This window comes from Larimichthys crocea, unplaced genomic scaffold, assembly GCF_000972845.2.
Source record: "Larimichthys crocea isolate SSNF unplaced genomic scaffold, L_crocea_2.0 scaffold137, whole genome shotgun sequence".
NCBI lineage: Eukaryota > Metazoa > Chordata > Actinopteri > Sciaenidae > Larimichthys > Larimichthys crocea.
In genome coordinates this window covers 56,862-82,556 of record NW_020851881.1, presented here as the reverse complement: position 1 = coordinate 82,556, position 25,695 = coordinate 56,862, and the positions used below count along the sequence as shown (strand labels likewise).

Below are 25,695 nucleotides of genomic sequence, written 5' to 3'. Positions count from 1 at the left end.
TTGACCTGGGCACTTCCAGCGACAGTTGATCTTTGGATTAAAAGATCTTTAGTTTTAATGAGGATGATCATGACAGATGATGCACGCCTGCAGTCTGAGTGAAATCATCTAACTTGCATTCAACCCATGCACGTCCACATTTCCAGGAAAGTTTCCTCCTCCGACAGAAAGATATTCTTTGGGGCGGTCGTTAGTCATAAAGCTTCATCAGTCGATGAGCTCAGAAGCTGGACTTCTTTTAGCTGAATGTTGGTCATGTTGGTCTGACGTAAATAAATAAATAACTGGATGTTTGTGTGTTTCAGGAAGCGGCTCGGTGCGTAGTCTGCACACAGAGTCGGGGAGTTGTTCGGAAACACTCGCTTCTGGCACGGCAAAGACTACTGCAACTTTGTGCACAAGGACTGGATTCAGCTGGACAAAACCGTTCGATGGTGAGCGCGCTCTGGCTCACGCTTATTTCAATCGTTCGTGAATTCATGCGTTTGTTTTTTTGTTTTTTTAGATTTCATCGACAGCACAACAACTCCCAGAATGCCTTGGCACGACATCGCCCCAGTGGTTCATGGGAAAGCAGCTCGAGATGTGCGGGACACTTCATCCCCGCGGTGGAACTTCACCAAGGTCAGAGGTCAAGAGTGTCTGTTAAAGAGTTATTGAGCAAGATGTGGACAAAATTCAATAATCATCAATGAGTTGCTGAGACTGGTTTCTGTCCCTGGGACACAACGTTCGATTCCACGTTCTGTGGAAGAGAAAATCTGCAGCTCTGCGTGGCGTTCATGTGTTTTACTCTTCCTCGTCAGCTCGTGAAGCCAAAGTACCGTTCTCTGACGTACCCGTGTCTGCTGCCCAAGTCTACACCCACCGCCGGGAGCAGCGATTTCAAGTCCCCGACTGCATCCCCGCCAAGTGCAGGTTGGTACCTTTGACTTTGACTCCCGTCACCGTTCATCACAGGGCCGACACATAACAGTCAGGCTAACAGAATAACTCCTATGGGGAGGACCTGGTCCGGAGCCTCACGATCCTTCTGACGTTTGGGGTTTTAAGCAGGAGGTGTCAGAGAAGTCACCGCAGGGATAACTGGCCTGTGACGGCCGAGCAAGCGTTCATAGCGACGTCGCTTGAACCCTTCTGGTACCGATCCATAAAGTACGTTCGTTCCTTGGATGCAAACTGCAGGAACAGAACTCGCACGCGCTGTATAGCTTCAGTATGTTTCGTGGAATAAGAACATTTTGTCCGAGAGGAAACTAAAGTGAACTTTGGAACACATCCTCTTGTCTTCTCTCAGATCCTTCGCTCAGCCTCTGACTGGTCCGCTGGCATCAAAAACCACGAGGAGTCCATCCACAACGCCTACGTCCACGCCATCGAGACACGCCAGCACTTCATCTACATAGAGGTAACTCATCTGCACTGGCATCAGAGGCTTAAAGCAGTGTGGGTCAACCCAGGTCATGCTGTTCAGATACACCAATGCAGAAATATGCCCCCGCTTAAGTAACCATAACCACAGGCCAACAATATTATTCAGCTGGTGCTCGGTGTTGTGAAGTCTCTCCCATTGTCTAATCCAGAGCTTTTGAGGAAGGAGCTTTTCACAATGGGAGCTCAGAGCTCGTGGGTAGTTTTTGTTTTCCTCATAAATATGCAAAGCTGTGGCCAGTTTAGGAAAAACTTCTGATCTTGGCAGCCGCTGTGGTGACTGGCTTCGTCTGAAACACTCTGCAGAGTTGATTCTTCAAACGAGGTCGAGGATTGGAAAGAATAATAAATACCAGAGATTTTTTTTTACCAGTTTCGTGGCCGTATGCAGATGAGTTCTATTACTATTATCAGCAAAGACTTTGATGTGACTTCAGTGTCAGAAATTAGAAATCATCCTTGAAAATAATTAATCTCCAGTTTATATCTGAATTCAGTCATCTGCGTGTTCTAAAACTGTGAACTTCAACAGTTTTAGCACAAATGAAATGATTTTTCTTTGTTTTGTTGTGTTCTCACTTTCAGAATCAGTTCTTCATCAGCTGTGCAGACAACAGACCACGTTTTCACAAGTAGGACGCTATTGCTGAGCGCATAATCAGAGCATATAGGTAACACCACACACACACACACACACACACACACACACACCACACACACACGGTGTGTTGTCCTGTTGTGTACCTTCCAGATGACCAACAGACTTTCAGTTCATATCATAGTCAGTTTGCCTCGGCTCTGTGAGCATGTATTGAATTGTCTACTGTAAAGCACTTTGGTACACCGAAAGGACTGTTGTAAAGGGCTGTATAAATAAAGTACATTTACATTTACATTTACATTTTTAATGTTTATCCTGTTTAAACAACATTTATAATAAGACTGCATAAAGACTGGATGGTGAGTTTGTGGGAGGGAAAGGAAATGACAGGAACGCAGAGCATAAAGTAGCTTCAAGGTATGACTCAGTTTGGAGAGGAGAGAGATTTTTCTTATGCAAACCTGAGAAGACTAAAACCAACAATTCACTTCTTCCTCTGCGCCACAGAGCTGCACCGTCGTCTGAAAGCTGCTGCCATAAATAAATACCTAACTAAAGTATATTAATCCACCGCTGAAAATAGTTCCTGACTAACGCTCTGTTTCTCTTGTTTCATGAGATTTGAGGAGAACAACAATAATACAGATAACACCAGACTTTCACGAAGCAGCATTGTGATGTAAAAGTCAAAACCCCTCCAGCATGGTCTAATGTGTTTACAGCACGCTGCAGAGCCACGCTGAATATGACAGTGATGCAGCGCTGTTTGGAAAACGCTTTTACAGACATGAAGCAGCAGCTGGAGGCAGAGAGGACAGAGACACACAGGATGTATGTCAAAGAAAGTGTTTGTTGTGTCTTTATTTAAGCCGCGGACACTTCCCATCCATCATATGAGCAGGACGGACAAACAGCAGCGTCTGTTTGACTGCAGAGATGAAATACGAGTTTATTTAAAGATGTAAAGCGATTACAGGCTTCAGGATTCCATCAAACAAAACCACAGCTGCGTTTCATCTGTGTGCAAGACTCTGTAAAGAAGGCCACGTCTGGTCCTCTTAGGCTGGGTCCATAACCCAGTCACAGTCAGGACTGCTACTAATGATCCATTAAACTGCATGTTATTTTGTTCAATTAATCAAATGATTGTTTAGTAATGAAAAGTAATAAGAGTGAGAAAAGCACCGACTGACACATCGGAGGAAAGAAAGCTTCAAGATCCAAACCACGGCAAAACAAACACACCGGCGGGCGGGCGGCGAGCGGCAGGGTCGGGACTCGACCTTGCTGCAAGACGACCGCCGCCACCGACTCACCGGCCTGACACTGGCCGACAGGAGCGTCCGTCCTCAGCTCCACGAGCCTGCTGGGGATCAGACTGTGTTGCCTGGTGGCTCTGTTGGACCAACCTGAACAGAGCGGCCACAAACACTGAGGCAGCGGCAGCAGATCACTGACTAGTGAAGATAAAAGCTTTGAATCCTTTCATGCTTTTTAAATCACAAACTGACAACAGCAAGTTATGATTCAGCAAAGTTAACTCCACTGATCTGATTTACTTCACTGTCAGGAGCATCGCTTTTAATCTGCAGTCCCTTTCAAAGAAACTGAAACTTTAAAAAACTACAGAGAAAGTCTTAAGTTTGCATGATGAGCTGACTGGTTTACTGAGATTGTGTTTTGTAATAATCTGAACTTCTGAAAAAGGAAACTGAAAATCTTGACACCTGACAAATACCTTAAAAAATAAGATGAAACTCTGGTCACTAGAATAAGTGTTATAAGATGAAGACCTCCGACATCCTCATCACTATCGCCAATAATCCTCTGTGATGTGTTAGTGATGACAAACATTAAAATCCGTCTCTCGCTTCTCTGATATTTAACGCTGCCTTTAAAGAGATAAACCAGCCGCTCACTCTCTTCGTTCTCCAAGTCGCTGTCGCTGTCGGCGTGGGCCAGTCCGTGTTTCTGCAGCTGTCTCCTGATGCTGAACCTCGTCCTCTTCATCCTCCCCTGACCTTTCAGCTTGGGCTGGTCCACCGAGTCCGTCACTGTAAAAATTCCCTTCCCGTTGCCCTGGGAAACGGCGCCGCTGCCGTTGGCCGAGGCGGACGCGCTCGCGGAGGCGGCGTTGCCCTGAGAATGAATTAAAGACGCGGCGTTAAGTGTGTGCGTGTGCGAGAGACGGAGGGAGAAACGGAGAAGCAGAGGCACAGGTGCAGGTAACCTGTCCTCACTACATGTTGGACAATGATCAAGTGACGCTAACAACGTCAGCTCAGGTGTGTGTGTGTGTGTGACAGACCTGCTCCAAGTGTGAGCGTGTCACACTCCCGATGTCCGTCAGCCGGTGCTCCCTGTCGTCCCAGCGGCCGTACGCCAGGTCAATCCCACCGACGAAGGCCACCGATTGGTCGACGACGATGATCTTCTCGTGATGCGCCCACAGGTAGACGGCGGAGGAGACGTGGTCTGGGTGGCGCATCACCTTCAGAGGGGGAGAACGTCAGACAGGAAGCGCGTGCATGAAGCATGAGAGAGCGCGTCACACGCAGACACTCACCTTGATGTTGGGGTGGAGGTGCAGCAGCGTCCTCTTGCTGTATCCTGAGTTGATGCCCAGAGCTAACTCCACCTCTTTGTACAGCATCACAAAGATCCGCACTCCTTGTTGCTGTGGAAACGCAGGTGCTAAACATCAGTCTGAGCAGGTGTTAACTTTGAAACGAGCCGATTTCAAACTGAGACAGAGTCAGATCTCTCTCCTCGCCGACTCACCGCTTTGCGTTTCAGGATGCAGTCCAGACGCCAGCGGTTACCCTCGACAACCGGCCTCTTCAGGAAGATCTCTGGACTTAACCTGTAGAGCAACACACACACACACACACACACACACACACACACACACACACACACACACAGTGTAAGACATCACATACGGAAACTGTCTTTCAGGGACCGACCGAGTTATTTAAATTAGGTTAATCTGAATTAATTTAAAGGTGCAGTACGTAGGATTTAGTGGCACCTCACAGTGAGACTACAGATTGCAACCAACTGAATACTGCTCGCTTCACTCTCCCCGTCCGAGCATGCAGGACAAACTGTGGCAGGTCACTAAACTCCGATTTGATTTCTGGGACTGCACCTTTAAGTTAATTATAAATAACATCGTTAATAACTCGTTTCATACTCGTTTCCTCACTTCCTCTTTCCTTAAATAGAAAACTCTCTTTTATTTCTGCTTTGTCCTTTTTTAACAAACACTTTACATTACTGTACTCGAGTACTCGTTCACATTACTCGAGTACTCGTTCACATTACTCGAGTACTCGTTCCAGTACTGAAGATACAGTAAATCACTTACGCACACACACTTTGTATGTAGTATTGAAATGTGTGTGTGTGTGTGTGATGTGGTAACAGCAGTCAGAGCCTCAGACAGTAACTGATCCTTTTGACCAGAAAGAGGTGACCGCCAAGTGCACTCACTGCACACACACACACACACACACACACACACACACACACACACACACACACACTCACCACCAGTCTGTGATGAATATTTCCTCTTTGGCTTCTTCAAGAGCATCGGCCACGTCCTCCATGTATGTTTTCCCATTGACATACCTGTAAAAGACACAAATGTTCACACACACACACACACACACACACACAGTATAGTGTTGCCCAGCAGGTACAACAGGTGATGAACAGGTGAGGCTCACTTTCTCTGTCTTTGTGTCGGATTACTCCAGCGAGACACACACACACACAGACACACAGACACACACACACACACACACACACACACACACACACACACACACACACACACACACACACTAACCAGCGAACACACACTCGTCACTAGTCTCTTTTTTTAACCGACATCTGGCCTCGGGTGTTTGTCTCTTAACTGCGTCGATTTAATCTAATGACGTGGTTGAAGGTGAAACTCGTTTCTGCTCGCTAACGCACATTACCAAAGGGTCAGTGTCAACCGGTGTCGGTTGCCGTGGTTACCATTTGGCAGGAATGTTCAGCTCCTCTCTGGCGAAGGAACCGAAGCGGTGTTCGGTGAGGAAGGCCGAGCCGTGCTTCTGGACGAAGCCTTCGATGGCCTGACCCCACCACCGGGCCTGTCTGTAGGTGGAGCACTTCAGCACCAGGGACCTGAAACCAGCAGCGTTTGTTCTCGGTGTCAGTGCTTTGGTCGTACTTTCTCCGTCAGTCTGAAAGAAGACGTGTTACGGGAGCTATTCGTTGATTTTGACACAAACCTGGACAGGTTGTTGATGCGGACGCCGTGTCTGGTCTCCGTGTCTTTGGAGTCCATCTGGATGCCGAACTCCTTGTCCACCAACATCACGAAGGAGATGGCACCCGAGTCCGGCTTCATGTACAGCAGGAAGGAGTCCTTCACCACCAGCCAGCTGGACACAAACACCACGCAGTCAGAGGTTTAATATTTCGAACACGGTGAGCGACTGTGACACCGACTGTGCTCACTGACCGTTTGGACCAGCGGTAGCACATTTTACTGCGACCGCAGCAGTTTATCCCGGGGATCCGATGGCCGCCGGATCGCTTCTGCACCATTCCTTCTCTGAAAGACAAAAAGCTGCGTCAAAAACACTGATGCACACATTAAAAGCAGATTATTGTCCAGTCTTTTCCTGTTCGGGGAAGAAAGATTGTCTTTCTGACTGTTCTTCTCACATATCTGGATGAAATAAACGAGTTCTCAGTAGAATAATCACAATCTTAAAATACAACAGATCAGTTCATGTCCAACATGGTCACTGAGTTGTTCTTACAAGCCTTTTGGTCCCAGATCGTGGATGAAGGACATCTGGCTAACATCAATGAACTCCATCTGAAAGAAAAAAAAGAAGTGTAACATCTGAAACCAGCAACCTTGAACTTTTCCAGACATTTTCCAGGTTTTAAAGGTTTCCCTCCTTACCGTTGCGTGGTAGTTCCTGTACATCGGCATCTTCAGCAGGTTATTCAAGTAATCTTCCAGTTGTTTCTGTTGCAAACACACATTAGAGGAACATAAACCAGTCAGTACAATAAAAGAAGAGGGAGACCGGTGAGGCCCTCTGGTCTAAGGCGTACCCTGCGACTGGAAACTTGCTCCTCTCTGCCCAGTTCATCTCCTCCTCCTTTGGGGAGGTTCGGCATCTGCCTCGCTTCGCTCCTCGTCGCCGAATGTCTCTTCACAGTGTGACTGCGGAGACAAATGACAAGAACAGCTGATTGGTTTGTCGGCTCGGACAATGAAAGAAAAACGTGTTCCTGACGTCGTTTTTTAGCAACTTTCAAGAGGCAAGAAGATGTGTTAAAGCTGATCTCCACCTGTTTGCATCAGCTCCAATCTGAGCCTCTGAGGCTTCAACTCAACACAAACTCGAGCTCATCCAGAACAAGAGAAATCAGAAAGCTCGGCGGTGTTCACCTGCGGGTGGGCAGTGGCAGCCTCATGAAGGTTTTGTACGTCCTCAGCTCTTTGTGGAGATCCATGAAGTGTTTCTCCTTCCTCTTCACCAGCCACGTGAACTCCCCGTGTTTCAACTCGATATGAAACACTGCCGGCATCGACTGAACACGCAACGATTTGGTTACATATTGACATTTTGAATAATCAACATCATATTGTTTAATGACTTCATTGAAAACAACCCCAGCTGACTTTGCTCACACCCTCCACCCAAAGACAAATCTATAAACCTGGGCAACCAATCCTCTGTCGGATGCCAATGAGCCACCAGACTACACCAACCATACGTTGACATGTTGTCTATGTGCACCTTATTGACGCTCCTCTGCGTGGTGATGTTGAAGCGGTCTTGCGCCGAGGTGAACCGCTCCACCTCCAGGATCTTGGCGGTGATCGGTGAAGACAGGAAGACCTTGGCGGTGGGCTCCTTGAAGCCCACGGTGTTGTAGATCGCCATGAAAGACAAACGCTCCGCTGCAGGAATAAAAAAACACCGAGCAGAGATGTATCAGGAAACAGACGTGACGCTGATGGTAGACACTGACAACATGTACACACCTGCGGCGCTGGCGTCGGTTGTGTCGTACTCTCCGTCTCCCAGGTCGAGCTCACGGGTGTCCAGCTTCTCCATGATGCCGGACATATCGTTAGCAACCAGCTGCAGGGTGCTGGAGGTTGGCTCGGACTGCCGCAGCATGGCTAGCACTCAGTCTGGAGCCCGGGGCTCACCTGGAAGAAGAAGGTGGTGTTAAACCAAGAATGAGTCACGTTTACATCTTCCTGCGCATAAGCGGTGGCAAAGGATCCCAAGGTTTTCCCGGACAAGATGGATGGTTAGTCGATGACCTTTCATGTAGAATTCAACCTGCAGGTTAAACCTGAAGCAACGTTTCACCACAGAGCGAATGTTTAACTGCTTTTGCACTGATAATGAAGTTTCATTTGTTCATTAACGAGAAACATCAAAGACCCTGCAAACCTGTTCGAGATGCAACACGAACACAGTTTTCTGTCCATGCAAGATGATTCAGTTATTTTGAGGTCTGCAGATAAACCTGACCCTCTCCTTCCAAGCATGGAGGAGACACTGGCTGCAAAACTGCTCCAGAGCCAGCGTTTACTTTGTTAATGGTAAATGGACTGAACGCCTTTCTTTCACACTGATGGATTCAAAGAAAAGTACAACAACATCTCTGAAATGTTGGAAAGTGACGAGTGATAAAAAGGCTCAGATCTGTACTAAAGCAGTACTGAGGTACATGTACCACATCCTACCACGTAGATCTGCTTCAGCTCTGGAACCAAAACTTGTATCTCAACAACATTCACGTCCTCAAGCTCTCCATCCACATCATCCACCTTTCCCAGCTGCCTCTTCTTCTTCTTTTATCTTCATAAACCTGCAGCTCTTCATCATAAACATCATCATCATCATCATCATCACAGCCTCAGATCACACGAGATGAGACACTAATCCAAACAACAGGATTAGCAGATTCCTCAATGTAAGGATTTTCACATAAACTGACCCAGACACATGAATGAAACGACAAATGTTGAAAGACAGAGAGAGGACATGATAACACCCTGAACACAAACGTCTTTCTTGTCATCCGACTGTGGACGAAGTGATAAATAAGTCCAATAGACAACAGAGTCAATCAGCGACGATCGGCGTCTCATCATTGAGATGTAGCGGCTCGTTTATAATCAGCGACGATGTTTCACGCTCCACATATTTAATATTTCTGCTGGAGTCACCTTCACGATCACGGCGTCTCTCGCGTAGATCGAGCGCCTCGTTCTGAAGCTGCGTTTAAACGAAGACTTCATTCATCTATTTTTAATCTTTCTGTTGCTGTGGCAACAACTCCTTAATATGAAGAAACGCCTGCATGTGACGTTTCATCATAAAAAGCACGTCCAGGGGCCGAGATCAGTTCAGATGTGAGGACTGGGCTGTACGTTACTGTGCCACCTGTGACACATTTGGTTGTGCAACCTGTATGCTCACAGTGACCTGTAGTATGCAAACCATCCTGAGCATTCAGATCCTCTGTGTCTCTGTTTGTCTTTTGCCACTGATGTATTGAAACTGTTCGAGGTGTGGCCACACACACATGCAACAATAGCTCCTTGTTGATTTTTAGAGAATTTAAAAAATAGCAACAGGAATGAGATTAAAAGGAGGAAAAGAAAGACATGAGGGAGGTGTGACACTCTTTAGTCTGAGGGAATAATGTTATCTAGAAAACACACTGACACATTTTAAAGAGCTGCTTCACTACACTGCTGCGTTTGTCACGTCCACTTCAAGGACTTTCAAGGCGGAATTCAAGGACTCAAAACTCAAAGACCCTGATGCATAAGCATCTGTATGCTGTCTGAAACACTGTCCACCTGTGCCACGATATAAATATACTCACATTCAGTGAATCAAAATGTCCAGAGATTCTTTCTGTGTTGAACAAGATCGTCTGCGATCTCCTCAGCGCTGATCTTAAATCAGCTGCTTGACTTTGCTATGCTTCCAACTTTGTGGTGACTGTTTGGGGAAGAAGGACTGTGCCTCAGCGCACAAAGACATGGTTTGATGAGTTTGGTGTGGCCTGCATGGAGCCCTGATCAAGCACCACTGAGACTGCGAGCCGGGCCTCAGTAAACGGCACAAATGTCCGACATCTTTTGGAAAGCCTCCGAGAAGAGTGGAAGCTGTTACAGCTGCAAAAGGAGGACCGACTCCATGTTATAGTCTACTTACCACTTGAGTTGGTGCATGGTTAGTTTATACACTTTCAGTCAGTCCATATCTGCTGCTTTCTTCACCAACTCGTGTTTAACCGACTGTCCTGAAGCGAGCCAAACAGTTCCTGCTGAATCATTGAACTGAATTTTAAATAGATTCATGCAGCTTTCCAGATAGATGCTTTCTATTTAAGGACATTAGAAGAGATTCAGCTTGAAGGTTCGTTATTAAAAAAAAAACAACAACAATATTTTAAGATGATTAATGCAGCAGTGCAGGGCTGGTGTGCATTGTGCACAGACACAATGGGCACTCACATTAATTGGGTACAGTGTGGACCGCTACCCCCCTGCTGCATCACTCAGCGGCCAGGTGGCAGGCCAATGAGCTCACACACACACACACACACACACACACACACACACACACACTACACTGAAACCATGCAATCAGACTGACTGACACAAAAAAAACATTTCTTCCTCTTTTCTTTTTTAACTTCTGTAACTTCTCATCCACCCCTCCCCCCGTTTTAAGTCATCTTATACTTCTGCAAGGTGTCGGTCATCGGCCGCCCCCCTCCTCCTGATTCATTTGAAGTCGTTTAACAGGTGGAAGCAGCAAATATTTGACTGTTTCTGCCTGTGCAATGAACTTCTATTGACCCTCAGATGTGAAACTAGTTTGGTTTCCTCCACGGAGAGAAATAACAAAAGAAACATGAGTCAGACACGCACGACGACAGCAGAGAACATGTGAAAGACATGTTAGTGTTAGACACGGCCCAGTCAATCCACTGTGGACAACACCACAACAATTCTGTACGCTGATGGTGGAACACAACTGATTATGTAACAAATAAAAAAACAATTGTAAGTGATGCACCAAAAAACAATAAGCAGGACCAATAGAAACCTTAAAACATACGTCAGAATAAAACCTGTAGCTCAAAAAAATCAAGTTTGGCAGCCGTGGGTAGACGAACGTTCTTCTGTGGAGTATTTGGGCACCGTTAACGGGTCACTCAGCACATTTATTTCTTCTACTGGTTCTTTTCTCCACCAGCATCGTGACCCACGGACTCTGTTTCCTGACACTAGTTAAAGGTGCGAGGCGATGGCGTTTGCAGTTATTTTCCATATTGTGAAGTTGAGCTCTAATGATAAAACCAACCGAAATCAAACCGAAATTACCTTGTGGTTTGAGAACTTGTGATGGCGTTCGTTGTTATTTTAGATATTTGAATCTTAATTGCTTGATTGATATTTGAATTGACACACACACACACACACACACACACACACACACACACACACAGCCAGCAAACTGGAAACTGGAAACCACCAAAAGGTTGCAGAACACTGTATAATACAATAGCAGGAAGACACACACACACACACACACACACACACACACACACTTCAGAAAGCAGCTTTACAGTGACAGCATCCACTGACCTGAGCCCGAGACTGAGGGAAGCTCCCCATCATCATCATCATCATCATCCTCCTCCTCAGGTCTTCACTTCCCTAAACTGTCTCATGAAGTCACCGCTCTCCTCCTCTGCGGCCTCAAGTCGTCCTTTAAATCCCTTCACACACACACACTCTCCTCCTCGCTTCAACACACACACACACACTCACACACACTCTCTCACTCACACACACACACTCACACACTCACATCCACAGAGCCCTGACTGACAGTCTGGGAGGTCCAGAGCGGAGTGCAGCACTGTGGCAGACAGGAGGGGGGAAGGATGAGGAGGGCGGGACGCAGCGGGGAGGAGAGGAGACGTGATTGGACAGGAGCCCAAAGACAGCCAATGAGAGGAGAGGAGGAGGAGGAGGAGGAGGAGGCACCTGTCTGTGTTAAAGGGGCTTTGTGCTATTTCAAGAAACTATCGCCAAGTCTTCAGTTGAATCTCACTGAGCTTCTAAAATGTGGAGGCCTCCGCCTCTGTGCACACCTGAGATTTCATCATTAATCACCGACAGGTTACACATGGTGTCATGACAGAGAGTCCGACCTAACACAATCTGTCTACTGAAGATGATTCATTAACACGTTACATCTCATTTGTGTAATTCAACCAATGCAACAATTTGTGCTCGAGCCTTCTTATGTGGGTGCACTGTTCCTTTAAATCCAAAGATGCAACTAACAATCAAATCAGTCTGTTAATGTCTTTTCAATTCATGAGTCATTTATCAAATCAAATCAAATCAATTTTATTTGCATAGCCCAAAGTCACTAAGTACATTTGCCTCAGAGGGCTTTACAATCTGTACACCCTCTGTCCTTAGGCCGAGGGTGTCAACAAACTCGAACAAGGCTTCTTTAAATTTGCTTCAGTTTACCATCATGTGAGACAAAGTAAAATCCTCACGTTCAACAAGATGAAACAAAGTAATTTAAGATCAAACTCATCAGATTCAGGAGGCTTTGCACTTCATCAGATCACCTGCAGAGGTCACAGAGAAATGAATCCCCAGGTGAGGATGAGGATGTGCAGGTAGCACCAGAAATATCAAAACAGGGTTTGAGATGGTGGATGCAAGTTCATGACACACACCTGCACAGGTTTGTAGAAACAGGTTCAACTGGTCTGAGTTTATGTGTGTGTGTGTGTGTGTGTGTGTGTGTGTGTGTGTGTGTGTGTGTGTGTGTGATGTGATGAAGGACAGAGCAGCGCTCCCCACCCCGAGACAAGCCGGCCGACATGACTCATTGTTGACATTCCAGAGCATTCAGACTCCACCCACATGTGAGCACACACACATATATTCATACACACACACACACACACACACACACACACACACACACATACACACATACACACACACACAGCTTTCACACACTAGCTCTAGAGGAAACAGCTCAAAGCTGCATGAAGAACCACCTCAAACTTAAATTACAACATTTCGCAGGTGTCACAAGAGGAAACCAGCCGCTGCACGTAGTCGACTCTCGCTGCTCTCGTCACGTCTGTCAGATTCAAAAGTCACGATATCTCATTTGCCCCCCTGCCGTCTCTTCCGTGCACCCACCCAAAACAAAGCGCTGCAGAACTTCTGGAGCTGAGGTGGATGCATCATTAAAGACACAAAGAAAGAGAACACGGCACTGTCCATAAGAGTGTCGAGGGAGCGAGGGCACACGAAGCGAAGCTGTAACAGTTTATTTGTAGATCCAGTGATTTGTAACTTGAAAAGTTTGATTATTTTCAGGGTAGAATCTGTCTAATCCTCCTGGACTCGAGCTTAAAGCTACTATCAGTTAGTTTCAGACAGTTCTGCAGGTATGCGGTGACCAAATGAACTCTGGAAGATGGAATTAATATAAACATTATTGTCTAATTAATCCTGAAGCAGACGAGTTGTATCCCTAAATCCATGTGACTTGATTAAAGATGCTAATTTTTTCATGGGTTGAATATCTTGACAAACTTTCTCCCGGAGGTTCCTCAGCACTCAAAGAGAAAATGGAAAATTCACAGGACTGTGTGAAATACTTCAGGACGTGGGGGGAAACTTTCCAGCCTCTAAAAACACAGAAGTTATCGCAGTCAGAGTAATTCTGATGTTTAATAAAGGTGTTGTTGGATTACCGAGTGTAGATTTGTAAAGATCAACGCTTGGTCGGTTTTTATCTGTCAAATTCTTCACGCACGACAGAACCAGCATGTTTTGTAACAGCAAAGTGGCTGCGATGAATACAAACATTACAAAATACACCTGATTGCATCACACAGATTGGTTTGTAACGTGAGCTGCGCTGGATGGAAGTTGCAAAAGTCAAAATGTCCATCGGTGTCAGAGCTCCTCTTCCCCGTACACAACAATGAACCGGCGAGCTGATTTCACCTGCAGGTTTAAATCCCGCCACGTCACGGCAGGAAGCCGATGCAAAGGCGACTCAGAGAGGAGAGGAAACTGGTTCACGATCAAACAATGACTCAAATCCCCTGAAACATTCACCGCCTCCAGGTTACGCTACTGACAGGTGAGCAGTCACACCTGAACAGGACCACAGTGAACACAGTGTGTGTGTCTGCCACCTGGTGGTCAGCTCTGTCAACTCTATGATCCATTTGCCTCATTTGCAATGATACAAACTGTGACTCAGCACAATCCTCCTGGTAGAAGAAATACCAGAATCTTCCGCTCCTACCGGTTTGGTGGATCAATCCCCGGATCCACCCCCCATCCACATGTCAAAGCGCCCCTGGGCAAGACACACACCGTGTTGCTCCCAGCGCCTCGCACGGCAGCTCTGTCACCACTGCTGTGTGTGAACAGATGAATATATAACCTGCGGGTAAATGGATGAAGTTATTTCCAACATTAGGATCCAGCAGCAAAGAGCACGAGAGGACCTGCAGCATCTATAGATATTAAAGTTTCATTCTAAAGGTAACAAAATATAACCACTAATGAAAGCATGCGTGTTTAATCAGATTACAACAACAGAAATGTGCATATTAGATAAAGAGACAAGCAACAAAAGGACCCGGCGTCTCAGGTTAATCCAGTCAGCTGGTTTTGTTCCTCTCTTGTACTGTGCTGGATGCAGATATATAAAAACCCAGACCAGCACGGACAGACGGGCCTGAGCCAAGTGAGAAAATACTTTAAATTCAACATTAAATGTTAATTTAGCTTTTGTATTATAATGAAACACTGTAAACGTCTGAAATTATGTCAGACTCCTCCCGACTTTTGCTCAACAAAGAGATCTGAAGCTTACTTTCACTCCCACGTTAAAAACTTGTGTTTCCAGTTTTAGGGAGGTTCAAGATGTGGAATCTGTAGGAAGGAAGGAAGGAAGGAAATGCAGAGGAAATAACAGACAGAGTGCGTCACAAAGACAGACACGGAAGAAAAACTTTTACATTTTAAACAGAAGTGTGTCTTAGAAACTTCGACAGACTCAGCCGGTCTGACGCAAAGGCAATGAGCCGCTACAGAGAAGGAAGAGCTTCATAAGTGTGCATGTTAAACTGCTGCCCTGCTGTGGGAATGTGCTGCTCATGCCTTTGCCAACCAATATCTAATCCAATATTTGTTTTTGGGAACAGCAGGTATATAAATATATATTTTCTGTTTTACGGCGTTGGACCGTGACTCTGTTCTAACGTGAGCGGGGCTCTTTTATTCGAAGTCATGAATGAACACTCCTCAATACGAGCTAATTGTTTCGTAACAGTCCGTTGGATTAAGTCACGATTGTCAGGTTCTAACTCGATCTGCAGGGTGAGCGTCTCCATGGTGACATGGCAATTATCTGTGAGTGGTTGTGTGTGTGCGTTGCTCGATTAGTTTGTCAGTCAGTCCAGACTGAATATTTATTATTTGAATGTTGAAGGTCGGCACAGTCACGGATGTGTTTGTGGAGAGAGTTCCAGTGGGAGGAGGGCAGCTACAGAGACTGTCGCCCCAGGTTCGGTGCTTGGTCCTGGGTGGTGGCGGTGCAGTCAGGAGGTTTGCATCAGATGAACGGAGGATGGCGATGGAAGGAGGCCTGGGTCATGGAGGGACCAGGAGCCGGTGGAGGTTCTTGAGGACAGGGGTGATGGGGTCAGAGTTTTGGATGTACTGCAGTTTATTTTAAGTTTGGGTTGGTGTGCCGTAGAGGATTCTGTCGCAGTAGTCGACTCTGGAGGTGATGAAGGCGTGAATGAGGGTTTCTGCAGCAGAGAAGGAGAGTGACGGGCTGAGTCCGGCAGTCGTGGTGATCTGGTTTACGTGATGTTGAAGGAGAGGGGATGGAGACAGGGTGGAGAAACTGTGAGTGGTTCTGGTGAGGGGATTTGTCACAGTCCAGTTTGAGGAAGTGTGCCGTTCATATTTGATGGATGGATTTTGTGCAGACACCCCGTGACTTTATGATCCACTGCCCGTCCTCAGGCCTGATCCCTGATCATGACGTTTGGTGCAGACACTCGTGCACCATCTTCAGGTCAAAATGATTTGTGCACGCAGGCCAGCCTCAGCTGTGCGGTGTGTTCAGCGGTAACAGGACATGTTAGCGTTATACCTATTGAAATCTGAACAGCAGGACAGCTCAGGTTTCCTTCAACTTCCTAAATATTGACTTTTGTTTGTCTCTCTCTGTCTCGTGGAGGATCTTTGACACGTCTGTGTTCAGGAGCCTGACGACATTTTTAGGCAACATCGGACACTTTGATGAATGCAGACTAACATCTTCCTGCACTGGCAGTTTGCAACACACTTCCTCTTTCTTGTACAGTACATGTGTGTAACACTGTGTGTGTGTGTGTGTGTGTGTGTGTGTGTGTGTGTGTGTCATGTAACCCTGATGCCTGATTGCTATCTGTCCCTTTTCACTGACCGTTTCTTTCTTTTCGGAGGTCGCGACTCGTCTTAACTAAGTCTCTTGTCTTAAATCAGATGATCGTAATCTCATGATCCACGACGGCGTGTCTCGAATTCTTTCACCGGCCGAACCAGTGGCACAACAGACTGTGTGTGTGTCAATTTACTGACATTTTAGGCATCCAGCTGAAACTCCCACAACATCCCAAATCACTGTTATTATTAGAAGGAAGCCCAAAAACACCATGTGAACTCACATTAAGCATTTAGTCCCACTAACAGATTAAATTAATGACCTAATCAGGACAGATTGGCCTTCTTCTGGATAGAGATTTATCACAAGCATTCATTTATCCAGCCTCATATTGTTTAGTTTAATGATTGTATTGGGACACTGTGGGCAACGTTACAAAACAACCGATTTTTATGATTCTAGCCTCTGTCAGGGAATCCAGAAACTGCAAAAAATATTACCATGACACAGTCGTGTGATTTCTGAAGACCGATGTTTACCAAGCCAATGCCAATGCAGTTCCTCTAACGTCCACTTGAGGCTGGCTCCAGAAGTGAGTCAGTCTCCATAAGTCCCCATGTCCAAATGTCCATCTTCACAGCAGAAATAAACATGTTTACAGCCTGGTACAACGTCGTGGAGACGTTTACCGGCAGGAGGAGAACTCAGGGTTCATCAGCCCGTGTGCAGCAGTGACTAACAGACTGATATGTTGTCATGTCGACCGTCACAATGAACAAAAAACAGCAATATCTGTTTTCATACCGATGCAGCAAGCCAGATTAAGGTGAATGTTTCAATCATTTACAGCCACTGCATTGAATTTAAACTGAACACACACGCACACAACTGTAACTATCACCTTATCTGTGTCATTTTATGACGACTGACCATAAAAATTAAACACAACTTAACTACCGGAAAGGTTTCAACGGCATACCTCATGCACCGTGTGTCATTCTTCGTGCCGTCTGAGCCGAGCGATGTTTCCTCGTTTCCCGGAGATTCTGGATTATTTTAAGTGCTGCAGGTGATTTGTCTTCTCTCCTGTCAGACACCTGCGGCAGCACTAAACCTGTCACTTTAGTAAAAATGTGCAGAAACAGACGAAGGAGAGAGGACTGGAGGCCTGATCGCTGAATTTAAATAACTGAAATGTGACATATTATCCCATGATTCAATTAAATTGGTATTTATTCCGTCTGAAAAGATCAATCAAACGTGGCTCATGTGAAAGCAGCCACTTAAGATCCTGACATGATGAAGACAAGTGCGGGGAAGTGAAGTGAAACATGCTTTTATCCAGCCGGAAGCTTCTTCTGTGAGTTAATTCAACTCGACACGCTGCTGCAGTGAAAAAAATCAAACCTGTGACCTTTCGGTTACACACTAATCTCTTTAAACCCAGAGTCACTGTGTGCCCGTGCAGCACTGTGAGGAATAAGCTCTTTTGTCCTCCTCTTTGATTTTTTGTTCCAGCAGCAGTTTTAGTCTGTTTGAGGGAAGTCGGGACAAAATGAAATCTCTCATCATCATGTACTGGATTTTAGTTCCTCTCTGTCCAAAACGGTTCAGTTATTGTTTTATGATCCGTGCTGATTTTACCCAGTGTTTTAAATATGACCAAAGTATGTGGACACACGTGTACTTTTGGTTTGAGTCTCTTTTTCTTTGCTTCCTAGTTCCAAAGACGCTTCAGTGAGCCGGACTGGATGAGTGTTGGACGTCACTGACTGTGACCTGCAGCAGCTTCAACATCTGTTTGTTTTTTAGGCCTAAACCACAAGATGGAGGCAGCGCATTAACGAAGACGCTGTCGCAAACACACTGCAACGTTCAGCTGTCCACATGCAAGTCCAGTTCCCAAAAAAAGTTGGTTTAACATCCGACACCTGAGTTTAACATGAACAAAGACACAATGTCTAAAGTTCAAATAGATCTGAACTGAACCGATGCTGCAACATGTTTCACAAAAGTGAAAACATGTTTGAAGCGTCCACAGGTGAACAGGATCGTCGGTGACAGGTGACAGCATCATGATCGGGGCGTCTTCGAAAGGCTCAGGCGATCACGAGCAAGTGTCCGTGACCTCCGACCCCTCAGGCAGCAGCATCTGCAGATGAAGTTCAGACATCAACGAGCTCCAGAAACACAGCAGCTGATGGAGCAGCTTAAACTTTGCAGCCTCCACGTCTGTAGCTGCCGCTTGTCAGTCGTCGATCAGTCGACTGATTAAAGGCCACACCTCTGCTTTCCCTATCAGTGTGTGTTGGTTATAAAAGCACACACACACACACACACCCACAATGTCAATTAACCACTCCCATGCTGTGGACTGTGTTTGCTGGAAGAGCCATTACATGAATATATAATCAAACACACACTCGCAGTTTCCTCCAATACTAGAGCCGAGCCCTTTAGTCGGTCGCTATGGGAGCGAGTGAGTCAACTTTGCTCCATTTAATTCACGACAAAAAGAAATTCCGTACACAGACACTGGAAGAGCAGGTCCTTCTAAAACACACACACACACACACACACACACACACACAGTTTCACACATCAGTGGAAAAGTCAGTTTTCCTCTTTCTTCTTCTCTTTTTCCTCAGACTTCCTCTCTGTCACATACAGTAGCTGTGGTATTACACCAACCTCTTCATGCCCCTGAAGCTGCCCCGCTGTTACCCCGGCCATGCGACCCGGCAGCAGTGTTGCTTCCTGCAGACGTACCGTGACCTAACGTGATCTGACACAGGAGGAGGAGTTGTTGGGGCCATCCAGGGTCTGTGATGGAAAAATCTGGTTCAACTTCTCGTAGAAAATCTGAGGTGACGGGTCATGAAACTGGTTGAACTGCTTAAAATCCAGGCGCAACCTCCAACCGGTAACTGCATGCAGGACTTCGAGAGACTTGCATGAGTTAGGTGAAGATTATGGGAGCAGTTTCATAAGGAAGTGCTGTATGATGTATGAGTTCACTTTTAGAGATTTAAATAAATAAACAAAAACCAACAGCCGTCACATTTTACCGGCAGAGACGTCCAAACACCGAGCGGAGCGGCTCCTCCCACGGCAACACTGATGTTTGGAGACAGGAAGTCAAAAAACAGGAAAAGCATCATTCCTAAACATCGTGACGAAGTGTGCAAGTATTTGTTTGGTGTTGGGAAACTTTCATTGTTGGAAAACTTTCATTGTTGGAGGGTTTAACCAGGTAAGTACAAATACAAACAGACATGATGCACAGACACACATCATCTCATATCTTTAACAACCCTGTGTGCAGCACGGACACTCACAACTCGAGACAAAGTCAAACTACAGAACGGCGTCAGGTTCTCTGAAGGTTTTTTAAGGTTTGGAGGCTGCAGTGAAGGTGGACCATCTCACCTGAGACCACCTGAGACCTCTGCTAACATCACCATTAATAATTAATACATGCAAAGTGAAGAAATGCTCTCATTAATGCTATTTAATCATTAATATTTCAGTTTGAGAACGCCTTTGTGTCTGGATTTTAAACTCTGACCAACACCCTCTTTTTTAAACCACTTAACAAAAACATAGAACACACAGACAGACCAAAAACAAATAAGAAGGTTTATGTAGTTAGATACACCAAGGAGGGGAATCAGACTTAGTAACCTCAGGCCATGCTCAGGCCACATCGCCTCCAATATATCCTAGAAAGGTGTGAAAAAACGTATAGTTGCATAACACGGATCCGGATCCAGTGTGAGACTGTGGGGACAGGAGTCTGAAATCCACCTCCTCTTCATTAAGACAAATAGTTCCCCATCCGAAACTATAAAGTCATCAAGAGACATGGACTGACTAAATGAACCACGAGACGAGATGATGTGTCAGGATGTGGGAGACTTATCAGATAAAACAAATGACTACGTAAAAAAACTCAGAGAGCAGCCTCAAGGAACCAAACCCAAGTGTGAAATCCATAAACTGAGATGAAATTCCTCCCTTCATGCATTAAACCGAGATGTTTCTGCAGTCAATACTTCTCAGAGTAATGCACAGAGCTTTATCCCGCAGCAGCTGTGCTGGGATACCTGTTCCTCTAGTTCTTACTGCAGAGTGTTTTCATGTAGAAAGACAAAACTGAGGCGTGAGCAAACAAGACTGATCCAGGTCTTTAGATGTACAACATCAACCCACAAACACTGCTGTCAGTCCTCACACAGCTTGACAGGCTTCGTGCGTGTGTGCGATGGACCAGCTGATCTGGAGGAAGTGGTTTTTATTTGACTGCAATCTATCGAGGAGTGAAAAGGGAAGAAGCGGCAGAGCGGAGACTCGGTACAGGTCTGACCCGTTCCGATCCTCCCCCCTGCACACTCAGAGATCAGGGTTTCGATCTGTGGATCATCTGGTTTTAATTGAACACCACCGACGCCTACACCGAGACACATGGCTGCTGCAGTCCAGCACGCAACGCCGAGATGCTCTGTCCGACCACCGCAGCTGCAGCTGCTGCTGCAGAGGACGGATGCCTTCACATGCCAAAAAGACAACGACCACAACAACACCACCACAACACCACCACCACCGCTGTTCTCCACATCACCGCATCATTCATTACGCGCCAACTTTACGCACAATTTACCACTAATTACGCATTTACGCACCGGCGCCGCCCGCAACACGACCTTTAAAAAAACTTTACCAAACACTGAGCGGGGTAAATCTCCAACACACACACACACACACACACACACACACACACACACACTGGTGAACGGGTCAGTGAAGTCCTGATGGTGTTCTTACCTCCTGATGCGAACTGAAGCGAAGGCAGCTCGTGGTGTGAGTGTGAGGAGGCGCAGTGAGCCGCTGACCTGATCCACCAGGTCGGCAAGCGCGTCAACGAGCAACGACAAGACTTCCTGTGACTTCACCTTCAAAATAAAATGTGTTTTTAGATCAGGGCTGGTTGGCGTCAAGCAAGAAACCTCCGTGTCTGTGAAGTGAAGCCAACACAAACTGCAGTTCCTCAAGCGTCCACCTGAGGCTGGCTCCAGAAGTGAGTCAGTCTCCATAAGTCCCCATGTTTCACAGCAGAAATAAACATGTTTACAGCCTGGTACAAAAAACAGTTTTGGTCTCTGTAGCTAATTTCCCTGTTCATGACAACTGTACTGAGGGTGAATTTATATACAACTCACCTGTTCACATTATATTAAGGCTTAAAGTTATGCAGGGTTAAGAGCGTGGACGCTTTGATTGACAGGTGGGTGTGGTTACAGGTGGTTTGATTGAGCAACCAGACGTCATTCAGCCTGAACGTCTGTTCATGATTTTGAAAAAGTAATTTGTCATTCGTTTGTTTTGTTTGTTTTTAAATGGACAAATTCTCTATGAAATATTTTTATATTTTTAAATTGGTTGCTTCATTTTTTGTCCCAACACAACTTAAAAAAAGATTTATTTATTTATTTATTTATTTAAAGCTGAGACATTAACCCTTTATCTCATCAGATGTTCTTAATGAGTTCTCTCTCCCGTTGATTGATTAATTGATTAATCGATTGACTGTTTATCCAAACTGAGTACTTACAGCAGATGTTGTATGTTAATGACTGTGAATGCAGCTCTTTGATACCAAACATTGCATTTAACACACCTACAAATAAACAACAAAAACTGTTTAGAAAGATTAGACATTAAGCTTTTGAATTTCACTGAAAGAACGTTTATTTTGAAGGGGAAAGCGCCTTAATCCGGTAGTTTCTTTTTCTACCTTGCCGCAGCTGAGCTAAACCACGCCTGGAAACCTTTGAAACGTCTCCACGGCAGAAAAACACAGTTAACTTATTATACATGTCTCTAAACGTGACGTGAAGTCAAACAGAGAAAACGTAGAAGAGTCACAGAGACATCATGTGGTGTTAAATAGGAATGTTAAAGGAGGTTTGCAGGGATTTATAGCTGGAGGAACATCTCACATCTCACCATGACTGAGATTAACTGACAACATGTCAGTGACATGACTGGGTCCACTCCACTGAACAATTTAAGAATAACCATGTCATCATCTACAGTTCATAAAGACAATCAGAAGAAATCTCAAGGCCCAGCAGACAGCAGCAGCTGGAGTGAGAGTGCACATTGCATGATGGGTGAAGCCACCACTGATGTTGAACCACATGCAGGTTTAGAGCCAAGCAGGCCCCGAACTGTTGAGCAGGTGACACCGAACATCAAGCAAGAACGTCCAAGTTTCAGTGTTTTGCATCATCACTATCCTCTGATCTATGCACACACACACACAAACGCATGAAATCTCTCTTCTGTGCAGAGCTGCAATCAGCTGAACCACATAATCAATGTGTCAGGAGCTCTGTGTTTATGTGGGAGAGGGGGAGGGAAGAGGAGAGGCAGAGAGGCAGAAGACAGAGCGTGGTGGGTTTAACAGCCTCTTATCCTGCAATGTACAATCGTTGGAAATCAGACATGTAACATGGTGGCAACACTTTCATATCCTGTGATCGACAGGCCGACAGTGTCTGCACATTCCTCATATCAGCAGTTACCCTGTAGCAAAGATTGTGGTGATGACCCCGGTGACTCCAGAGTATTATTAGAATAATATTTAGTTACAATGCTGTTTTATTTATGGAAATTCAAATCGTATCCGATCCGATCAGTTCGGTGTCCATGCTGACCCCCGTCCACTGGGAAGAAATCAAGCTGGCAGAGATAGTGTGATGCTTTGGGCAAGGTTCTGCTAGAAAACCATGGCTCCTCCCATTCATGTTACTTTAACACCTACCACCTATCTTAGCATTGAGGAACACAACAGTGAGTTCAAGGTGTTGACTTGGCCTCCAGATTCAATGTCAGTCTTAAGCTTGATCTTGATCCAATCGAATGTGTCTGGTCCGAGAGGCCACACCTCACAACTTGCAGGACTTAAGAGGATCTGCTGCTGACGTCTTGGTGCCGGATACCACAGCACACCTTCAGAGGTCTGCAGAGGTCCATGCTTTATTATACAATATTGATCAGTGTACATGAGCTGCTGCTGCTCAGCTGCTCTTGCTCTTTGAGCCACATCAGCAGCCTCCTCACTGATATACAGCTGCTGTTATCACTGTGAAGAGGCAGTAAAACCTCTCAGCTATCGCGTATTCAAACAGTCTTAATAACCACCCACACACATAAACGCAGACCCATCTGAGCTCTGAAGGCATCTCTCTGAACACCAACACTGACAAGCATTAAGTACATGTTTGTATACCCACACACACACACACTCTCTGAGCAGAAACAAAGTGTCAGAGTGAAGCATGCAACGTTAAAGCAGCAGTAAGCGTAACTCCTCCTGCGTAGATGATGCAGAGTAACAAACCTGTGCTGTGTTTATAGACGCTCTCCTCAGCTCCTCATTTGCACTTTGAACTGCACAGAGTTGTAACATGTCAGCGACATGAGACTGATATGAAGTTCACACCAAATAATGCAAATGCAGCTTTTACTGCAGCTGTATTGTCTTTTATATCAGCGAACTGTATTTTAAAGTATAATTACTCATGCACAGTTCGCAGTGCTTGTACTTCACCCGAGTGTTTCAAAGGGGAAACTCTTATTTTATTGCACTTCTTATCTGACAGCTGATAATTGAGTAACCACTGTTCTTTTAAGTACTGCAGTTACACACAAATTCGAGGTACTTGTACTTTATTTGAGTAATGCCATTTTATGTGCTTATCATCATCACGAGGCACACAGAAGGATTCGAAATGCAGACTCGGAGGTGGTGGAGGTGGAAGTTTGCTAGACAATAACTCATTGGATCAATGAAAAAACTGGAAAATGCTAGACAAGATGAACTGGTGACGAACAAAGGGAGCACAGAGACTAGATACAGAGGGAAGGAGACGCTCAGACACAATCAGGCACATTAGGAGAGGCAGGTAATCAGAGAGCGGGGGATAACACACAGACCAGGTGAGACATGACACTTATACTCCACTACAACATCAACAACATGTGTCTGACAGCTTTAGTTACTAAACTTCAGATTACAGTCTCCACCTTCCTATCCGTGTGTCTCCAGATGTGTTGATGTTGAACTGTCCAGTCTTCCTTCAGAAGCTAAATCGCCGTCACAGGACAGCAACACTCCAGACAGGATGGTCTTACAGACCATGATGCATTGCTGTAGATTAAAGTGGCCAACAAACACAGCAAGATTTATTAATCCAAACATCAGATATGATAGGAGAGCACTGACAGGGAACATTTCATTGCACAATGAGTACTTTTACATTTAGTTGACTTTTTAATGGAGCTGTCAGTTGAATCTTTGTTTAGATACGTGCAGTCTTTACATTGTTAAAAAAACCTCGTCAGTGTTGCTGCAGGTCAAATCTAATGCCTGCAGAAATCAATAAAATGATCAAGGCTACATCTGTTTCTTCACTGTTCCCCTCCGGGCGAATTGTTTTCTGCTCAATGGGATATCTCAGCTCAGAGCTGATGAGAGGCTGTAAACCCTCCTACAATCCCTGGCAGTAGTGGCTTTGAGACGGAGAAACACACTCACTCTTTCAACGTTTCTGGTTATACAGTATACAGAAATCATGAATAATATGGACGCAATCTAACTGTGAACACACGACCTCATCACAAAACGTGTATCACATTTGTTCTGCCAGTGTGATTCTGGATATGTTTCTGTATATTTCTAAATATAGTCAATGTCATTCAACCCATCAAAGTGCTGTACTGACTCGTACTACACTTTAGAGAAACATATTGCACTTTCCACCATACTAAATTCATTTGGTAACTTGAGTATGTCACATTTAGGATGCTTGATATTCATAACTATGTTTTCATTGGTGCATAATCACCTTAGAATAAGAACTGTCATGTTTTTTTGTTACCTCAGGATGAACCTCTTCCACAGAGTCTGCCATGTTAAACCAAACACTGGCAGTATCTCCTACATGCTTGGAAGGAAACGATGAGGTGATGGCTGCAATCCTACACACTGGACCTTCAACTTACTTTTATTTCTAAGAATATAAT

The 25,695-nt window shown here is 45.4% G+C and overlaps 1 protein-coding gene across 4 annotated transcripts in view; it reads right to left on the bottom strand.

Moving 5' to 3' along the window:
• The window catches only part of pld1b (phospholipase D1b), a 31,885-nt gene extending 10,333 nt beyond the window's left edge, over nucleotides 1-21,552 (bottom strand). Inside the window, exons 1-16 of one of the 4 annotated variants that reach the window (XM_027275457.1) lie at nucleotides 21,430-21,502; nucleotides 19,297-19,428; nucleotides 8,103-8,273; nucleotides 7,855-8,018; nucleotides 7,503-7,645; nucleotides 7,163-7,274; nucleotides 7,008-7,073; nucleotides 6,859-6,917; nucleotides 6,555-6,647; nucleotides 6,322-6,474; nucleotides 6,065-6,214; nucleotides 5,585-5,668; nucleotides 4,814-4,895; nucleotides 4,599-4,709; nucleotides 4,341-4,523; nucleotides 3,952-4,171 (exon numbers count right to left, since the gene is read on the bottom strand). In XM_027275457.1, coding sequence (XP_027131258.1) covers nucleotides 3,952-4,171; nucleotides 4,341-4,523; nucleotides 4,599-4,709; nucleotides 4,814-4,895; nucleotides 5,585-5,668; nucleotides 6,065-6,214; nucleotides 6,322-6,474; nucleotides 6,555-6,647; nucleotides 6,859-6,917; nucleotides 7,008-7,073; nucleotides 7,163-7,274; nucleotides 7,503-7,645; nucleotides 7,855-8,018; nucleotides 8,103-8,241 — 1,759 coding nt within the window. In that variant the 5' untranslated portion in view covers nucleotides 8,242-8,273; nucleotides 19,297-19,428; nucleotides 21,430-21,502. Of the gene's footprint in view, nucleotides 1-3,951; nucleotides 4,172-4,340; nucleotides 4,524-4,598; nucleotides 4,710-4,813; nucleotides 4,896-5,584; nucleotides 5,669-6,064; nucleotides 6,215-6,321; nucleotides 6,475-6,554; nucleotides 6,648-6,858; nucleotides 6,918-7,007; nucleotides 7,074-7,162; nucleotides 7,275-7,502; nucleotides 7,646-7,854; nucleotides 8,019-8,102; nucleotides 8,274-11,747; nucleotides 12,111-19,296; nucleotides 19,429-21,429 lie in introns of those variants that run through there. The other 3 variants (XM_027275454.1, XM_027275455.1, XM_027275456.1) reach the window with 3 other exon arrangements.
• Nucleotides 21,553-25,695: the final 4,143 nt, after the last annotated feature.